This window comes from Candoia aspera, chromosome 3 (assembly GCF_035149785.1).
Source record: "Candoia aspera isolate rCanAsp1 chromosome 3, rCanAsp1.hap2, whole genome shotgun sequence".
In the NCBI taxonomy this organism is placed as follows: domain Eukaryota; kingdom Metazoa; phylum Chordata; class Lepidosauria; order Squamata; family Boidae; genus Candoia; species Candoia aspera.
Genome location: NC_086155.1, coordinates 203,034,038 through 203,042,169, shown reverse-complemented (window position 1 = coordinate 203,042,169; position 8,132 = coordinate 203,034,038). Strand labels below are relative to the sequence as shown.

Below are 8,132 nucleotides of genomic sequence, written 5' to 3'. Positions count from 1 at the left end.
CCTGAATTTGAGAGAGAACACCAGTACCTTTGCAATTACCAACAATATGAATCAAAAGTACTTCAGGCAAAGCGAAAGGCATTTATTAAGGGGGTGGTTAAGTTTTTATACAGGGTACCAAAACAAATGATATATGCATTTGATATATGTGATGCATCAGAAGTCAAAAAATACAACAATAAAAGACATTGATGTGCTTTGTTAGATGTGAGAAAAGACAGTCACTCTTAAAATATGTTGCATCTCCTCTTTTCCCACCCAGGTTCTTTAATGCACCTTCCTGTGAGATGGGCAGCTATATAAATTTGACAAACAAACAAACAAACAAACAAGACTTTAATCAAGAACTTCAGAATACAGCCCTATTGTTTGGTTGCTGAAAAGGCTAGTTTTTCACATCAAAGGAAATGACTTTGGCTCAAAGGAAAAGCATGGTTTCCTGATCTTCAGGAGGAGGCATGGATGCCATGCCAAAATGTTAATATCATCTTTATTAAAATGCTAATAATGAAGCCTAAAATTTTACATAACAAAAACATACCAAGATCTCAAGTTGCCTATAAAGAGTGTGGATCTCCCTTGCTCCTTTGCTGATCTTTGTAACTCAGGTTTGAGATTCAGGGCAGGCTGAGTGTTCGATTTGATCTAGGCAGTCATTAGTTCTCTCATTTGCATTTCATAGCAAAGGATGACTTTAAGTATCCCATTAGGCCTCATATCACCATCTATAAGACCCTCATACTGAGAAGACATTTTCATAGTAGGTTCTGTTATCAATATGATAACATTTCGGAGCTTATTTGTGATTTTTCTGTGGCCATGTTTACACAACCCTCTTAACCATGACTTATAGAGACTCATTATCTGCATTCTGACCTCATCCTCAACTTGGTTAATTTTATCCTTCTTTAGTATTTTGTGGCTTAATTTGTTGCACAAACTCAGCCTGTTTGGTCTGTCTTTCTTCCTTTTTGATGGTATGCCCTGACTTCTGTCATGGGTTCTGCAATGAAAGTCAAAAACTTTGAGATGGTGATCACAGCAGTGTAATCAAAGCCCTGCTCTTTTGTACATACATATTGACACACAAGAGAACAGGGAAGACAGTTTGATCACACTGCTGTGACTGCCACCTAATTTTATACTCCCACTCCATCCACAGAAATCATTGTCTTCTGTTTATTCCAATGGTCATGGCAGCTTGCAACATTTAAAAAAAAAATGCAAAGCATAAAGCATATCAAATCATCATCATCATCATCATCATCGAATGAAAGTCAAAATGAAAATCAGTCACTAAACTAAATAACAATGAAAAGACTGGAGAAATGATTTGATTTTATTTTGATTTGAAGTACTTTGCAAAACCAGAAAATAGGTTGAATATTTGGTATTGAATTGTGTACTAATTCAGTAATCAACCTAAGAGAGTTGCATGAACCCAACCATTACTGGGAAAAGAGAGGTTCTGAGAAACAGCAGACTCTCACACAATCTTCACTCACTGAAGGCATGTTTGAAATGCCATAATGCCAGACAAGTGTTTCAGTCCATCAAGTTGAACCTGTGCTTCCCAGTAATCCAATGTGAAGTCATACAATACATTAGCTGGCTTCACATACTGAGCGAAACAGTTGTGTGACTTGTTAATTTATTCCATGGTATAATATACTGCATGAACGAAGCTTCTGTGGCTTATAAATCATAGCTTATGGTTTAGCTTATAAAGGTGGTTTAAATATAAGTATTATGGAAGCATAACCAGTTGTGGCTTAATAAATAAACCACCATTCAACTAACCATGGCTTGATGTGATGTCATTGAATGGCATGACAGATATCCAGAGGCCCTTCAAAGTTTAAGGGCAGAGGAAGAAAAGAAAGTTACAAATGTCCTGGTGGTGATTCATGGGAGAGAATTGTTCATCTATTAGAAAAATGCACAGATCCCTCAAAACCAATATGCAACATGCCCAGTTGATCTTTACTCTTTCTTTAGGAGGAAGGAAAGAGGAAGTGATGTCATTCCTCTTCTGGCTCAGCCTTTGGTGCATTTTCAGAGAAGCCACTGTCACATCCTCTGTTTTGGTGAACTGTTCAGTTGCAAAGGTAAGTGTAAGGATGATGAAGATTATGGTTTTGCCAGATGAATTGGCCTTATGCAAATTGAAAATAAGAATAAGAATAATAGGAAGGCAGGCTTCTCCTCCCTGAAATCATTTCACCCTTCTCTAGATTCCCTTTGATTGAGTCTACTGGATGACAAGACAATCACCTGTTTCCTTGTAGTGAGGACCTGTTTCATGACTAGTTCCCATATTATATAGGGTCTGATTTCCAAACTGTTGGTGAACAGGTACATGAAAATACTGACCCAGTGTAGAGGGGCTGCAGAAATGATGAATTCCCTGACAAGGATCATTAGCCTTTCTCCCAGGAGATATAAAATGATACAAAGAAGACATGAATTAAGTTTTTAATATTAGCTGCCTGATTCTGAATATTTAGCAAACGAAATTCACCTTGTTTTTTGGATCCAAAATTCTTAAAAGTATGGGAATTAAAGTTTGTTTTATCCACATTGGTTTATATTGTCTCATTATATAATTAAAGCAATCTTTAGTAGATTCTCCACTTCTATGCAAATTGTTTTTGGCATAGAAATACTGAATATGAAAGTCTAAAACTGTATCTCTCCTTAAGTTTATGAACGAAATCTTTGCTATGATGCAGTTTCTTTTTTTATTATTTAAGCTTTCCCTGCATTGTTTTCTTGACCATTATATTTCAAAATATAATTTAAATATTTTTAAAAAAGCATGTATAAGTTGAATACTTGCAGAGAGCTACTGGAACCTTGAGTGGGAAAAAATGACAGTGGAACAATTAATTCTCTCATTCAGCCATTCTCCATTCCCATCCAACTCTGATTTCCTTTTTTCCACCTCTCTACCTCTCTCTTTAGGAAGACTTACATCTTCCCACAGATGACAAGAACGAGTTTGGGAAAAAGCAACATTTCAGAAGTGGCACTTTTAATAAGACTGACCTGAATGCAACCTTCTTTCCAACTCTTCCCTTGAATGGTTCAGACTCTCTTAGCATCGAATGTGACTGCATAATGGACTTCTTAGCGTGTTTGTTAAGAGATCACATTCTTGCTGGGTTCATGGTCTCCATCTTCACAGCTGGGCTTTTGGGAAACCTAATGCTCTTCTTTTTTCTTCTATTCCACTTCAAGGGGAATTTGTGGACTGCCTGCATTTGGAATTTAGCCATTGGTAATTTTGGGGTCCTCATATTTTTGTGCAGCATCTGTCTATTAGCATTCAGTAATTATCTTTGGGAGAACTCAAGCGATGCCCTTGTTAAATTGCTGCTACCACTGGCATACCTATTTCTAGTCATGCAGTGTTATCATACTCATTTTTTCATGTCCATTGGGGTGGATTGGTGTTTTGCCCTTCTTTCTCCCAGTTGGCATAAGTTCCACCAATCAACCTATCTGCCTTCTATTATATCTGCCGTTTTGTCTGTCCTTCTCTGGCCTCTCACCTGTCAGCTTCTATTCTTCTTCAACCTGGGGATTGACACCCACACAATCATTGTTGTCTCCTTGATGACTTTCATTCCACTTATGGTCATCTCCAACCAAACCCTGATTATGAGGGTTTGGTGCAACCTGCACCAGCAAGGGAAAGTCCCTCTAGAAATTGTACTGGGAATCCTGTTCTCCCTGGTCACTTGGGGACCCATACGTTTGTTTCTTACCCCAAATAACCATTTTGCCCTCATCTCAATATTAGCATTTGTGCTCACTTCCATGAGCAGCACCATCAACCCTGCATTTTATATTCTTATTGGAAAAGTACTTTTTCCTGATGCCAGAAGTAAAAAATTGCATTTCAGGAAGGATAAATCTGTTAAACCACTGAGACTTTCATCATACTGGGCAACAAAAGAAGAAATGTAAGCAACTGAATCCAATACTTATGTGAGAATGTGTTTTGTTTGGTTGGCTTTCTTTTGTGAACAAACACAAGCAAGTCTATGTTGGATAATAAAATCATAAGTGTTGAATCAATGCCCAATTGAATAAAGCTTATACCCGTAAACTACCACCTTTCACATCAATGTTTCACCCATTTAAAAATGTTCCTGAAAGGTAAGAGGATTGGTTTTGTAAATGTGCAAGCTTCTAAAATTGATCTCAAATAGGGGGGGGGGATCCCTTTCTCCACCTAAGATGAAATATGAATAACATCACAAATTACTTACAGGAAACCCAAAAAGGATAAGGAAGTTCCAGGGTGTGAAGGTTGGAAACAAAATATTTATATTTGTCAGTGGGGGGTGGGAGGGAACTGTTCAAATCACCAGTAGCTGTACAGATGGATAAACATTATGAAAACTCATCACATAACCTCAAATCATTTTAAACCAAAGGTCTCTACTATGTCCATGAAGTTTCACAGTGAGCCATGGGTTCAATTTCTCAGCAGCTCTGAATATTGAATGTGGGGGTCAGCATGAAGTTGCAGTCCAGCTTTGGTGAAATGGAAGAACCCCTGCTTGCTACTCTGTAAATATTGCAACTTTGAAATGCTCTAATGCTTATTTAATGTGTCCCTTGTCTTTAGAAAATGACAGTTGGGTGCTTATCTCTAAGTATACCCAAGAGCAATAAAATTGGCTCTTTGGGATCCCCATGAAGGTGGCAGCACCCTAACTGAATTTGCCTGATGTAACAAAGTAGGCTTGGCCCTGACCAGTGCTTGGGTGTGCAACCATCCAGGAAGACTGGAGTTCTTGGCTGATCTAAAAGTTGCAAAAAAAAAAAAACTTCCTGGAAAAAGAAAAGGCAAAAGCTACCACTTCTGCATGACTGTTTCCATATAATCCCCCAGAGGAGTTCAACTTGAAGCGACCTTAGTTTTAAAGGATTTGTGGTGGAAGATTATCTTTGGGAGGTTTTGAGGTTTTGACTTTCAGTGCATCTTGCTCATGCAATTACCCTTCGAAATGAGATTGGTGGAAAGATAAGGAGATGATGATAATGCTTAAAGTGTGGATTTGCTTGGCCTGGACTGGAAAAAGAATGTAGAGTTAAGTAAGAAAAATCAATTATCCTTCTGACCACTGGCAAATAAATGTTTGGCCAGAAGAAATAAGTAGTGAAGAAGTTAATGGTAAATTTACTTGAAATGAAGATGATCCTGAATTTACAACTTTATTTTTTTATGTACCCCCAAAGGAAGATTATGCCAGCCCCCACCACACACACACACATTTCCATGATTGTATTCTAAGTGAATATAAGACTTTTTTTTTTCTAATTTTAAAGGTAAATTATTGGAGAATGGGAGGATATATTCTTCCTTTCATATAATATAATATTAGGTATGAATAGTACCAGGCATGATTATTCTGGACTATTGCATAACAGGAAAGAGTGATTTATGACCACAATAACAGTTTAAGGCTAAGTCCAATTAAAGTCAGTGTGTTTTCCTTTTCAGTTTTTCCAAACCTAATTAACTTAACCAAGATCAGCAAAGTTTGGCTAGGTGTTGGATCTTGCACTCACTGTAATGTTTTTCTGGAATCCTAAATTGCAAAGTCCCTTCCTTCCTTCCTTCCTTCCTTCCTTCCTTCCTTCCTTCCTTCCTTCCTTCCTTCCGTCTCCCAGGAAGATGATGTAAATGAAATGAAGAAGTTATTTTGCTTTGGTTTCCAAAGGCAGTAACAGCAGAAATATGGGACATTAGTTACAGTAAGCCATGAAGCCTGAATCACTTCACATTCCCTTTTGAAACTCTTGGTCACCATTCCTACCTGTTGCTCAAAGTCTTGAGATGAAGGTTGATTAGTAGGCCTTTGCAAATCCTATGAGCCAGATGGCCCCAATACACATATATGGAGACAGCTGGGAACAGCTTCCAAAGTAGTCATGGAAACCTGAAAGAAGGCACCATTGTTTTAAATATTTATTTTGAAACATTTGTGAAACTCTATTGAGTACTGTATGTTTGCATGCATGTATGCATGTGAGGGAGAGGACATCCAGACATCCAGACAACACTTGGAAGAAGCTCAGGAACATCCCTAAGTCACAGGGGTAGAAGAAAAAGGAGGAAGTACCAATATCAATATAATAAGTTTTAGCCTTCCCATGGAGTGGATTTCCTGACCTTGTCTACCTGGCGGGGCTGTCGGTCTATGCCTCTCAACTTCAACAAACTTATGGTGGTTCATAATACACATAAAAACAATAAAGTAACAAAAATTATACTCCCCAAAAGACTTTATAAAGTCAGCCCAAGTCCACATCCACATCAAAAACTCATCAGTATGGGCCTGTTTGTACTGTCCTGAGAAAGTCAAACAAGGTTATCTGATACATAAGGGGCCAGGTGTCCCATAGCTCGCAGGGGGGGGGGCAGACTAAAAGGGGGCTTCTCTAGGCCCCCACATATTTCACCTGGCTAAATCTTATCCCATCTCAACACTCTTTTGCAGTAATTTCCAAAGCTGTATGCAGGTGCATATCCTTTTTGCATGAGAGAAAAGGAGAGATGCATGTAAGTGCTTATATGGACATTTTGTCCCCAATCCTCTTTCTGTGCCAGTTGTTGACCTTCTCACATCAAGCTGGAAGATTACAAGGGGTTCTAAGTATTTTTGATTGACCCGATTTTCCTGTTTGGACTGTAGAGCTGGATTCAATGGGTAAAATGTGATTTGGAAAGCAGTTGAGTAAGCACATAGCACCACCTGGGAACTCCTCAAACCATACATAAGTACCATATACCTGCTACAGAGGACTGTTGCAGGAATTCAGGAAAAGGACCCAGTTGCTTTCAGGTCTTCTCAACAGGTGCTATGTGCACATTCACACCTGATCTGTATCACCTTTTGCTTTTTCAGATCTCTACACAGTCCATATCCATATATTCCTCAAGTTTCACCTAACTCATCTTCCATATCACATTCCTATCTAGAAGACAGATTCTCCAAATCAAGTTACAGTCAATAAGTCAGCCACCTGACCCATGCCCAGCAACACCACTTGATAGTACCCACAAAACTCCAAAATTAAACAATAATAATATGCCAAAATCTTGCAAAACCTCAAAATCTCATGAACTCTCAAAGTCCCTGTATGAGCTTTCATGCAATTTCAAGTGAGGGTGCCAACATTTCATGAGATTCTGGTGCTTTTTCAAGAGATCTTGCAATATTTTAACCATCTGATTTTTTTCTAGCGTATCGTTGGTTGTCCCTCTGTCACTCACATGAGATTGTGCAATGCTGCCCACAACTGAAAAAGTAGAATGAGGTGTAGTTTTGTTCCTATCTGGGGAGTACTGCAGCCTACAACACTGATGATTGCACATAAAGTTTATCCTGCCAGAAGTAAGAAGGACCCATACCCTGTTGGGTCCTTCCATTACCTTGTTCTAATCGGTGTTCAACCCTCAGTTTGACCCTCAGTTCTCCAGATCTCAAGATGACAAGAGAGTTGGATGGATCCATATCACTTGGGGTTTCCCTCATTGATAATATGGAGGAGAAGGAATGATATAATGATTATAGTGCCAGGAACTAGTTGCTATCCTCTTGTAGATCTTACCAGCCCATCTTCTAAAATCATCTGGTTTAACAGATTTCTGGAATGTTACCTCCTCTGTCTTCTGTGATCCACTTCCTCCTACTCTTTCCCTATTAAGAGAGGTATTTGTCATTTAAAAAGAAAAGGTTAAGGGGAGAAAAAGTACCCTGCCAATGCTTCACAACTGATTAAGTTGCTAAATTGACTCCTTGGTGCTTGTTCCTAAATTTAGTTCTGGGCAGCAAATGGCTATACATTATCTTATTGGTGACAAGCCTTGTGATATGCAGATAATAGTGGCTGATTCTGGCAGTAATAGAAGCAAAAATAATCAGGAGTTTTTTTGCAGTGTCTTGTCCCATCTAGCTCTAGCAATAACTTAGAATCCTTGCAGTTGCTACACCAGCAGAATGTAGAGCTGCATGACTTCCTTTTGAAACTACCAGCTTTTTCTTCGTTCCAGAACATCCAAGTCTAAATGTAACTGCAAATATGTGGTGTCTTCTGGGTCTCCCATGTCT

General features: G+C 38.7%; 1 protein-coding gene across 1 annotated transcript; it reads left to right on the top strand.

Annotated features, from left to right (window-relative positions):
- The first annotated feature begins 3,120 nt into the window (after nt 1–3,120).
- Nucleotides 3,121–3,972, top strand: LOC134494741 (mas-related G-protein coupled receptor member A2-like). The gene has a single exon (XM_063299988.1). It carries the CDS (start codon nt 3,121–3,123, stop codon nt 3,970–3,972), a length of 852 nt encoding a protein of 283 aa, XP_063156058.1.
- The last annotated feature ends 4,160 nt before the right edge of the window (nt 3,973–8,132 follow it).

Bases quoted from the DNA above. Each gene is read 5' to 3' on its own strand.
- LOC134494741 (XM_063299988.1), top strand. From the start codon at position 3,121: ATGGACTTCTTAGCGTGTTTGTTAAGAGATCACATTCTTGCTGGGTTC.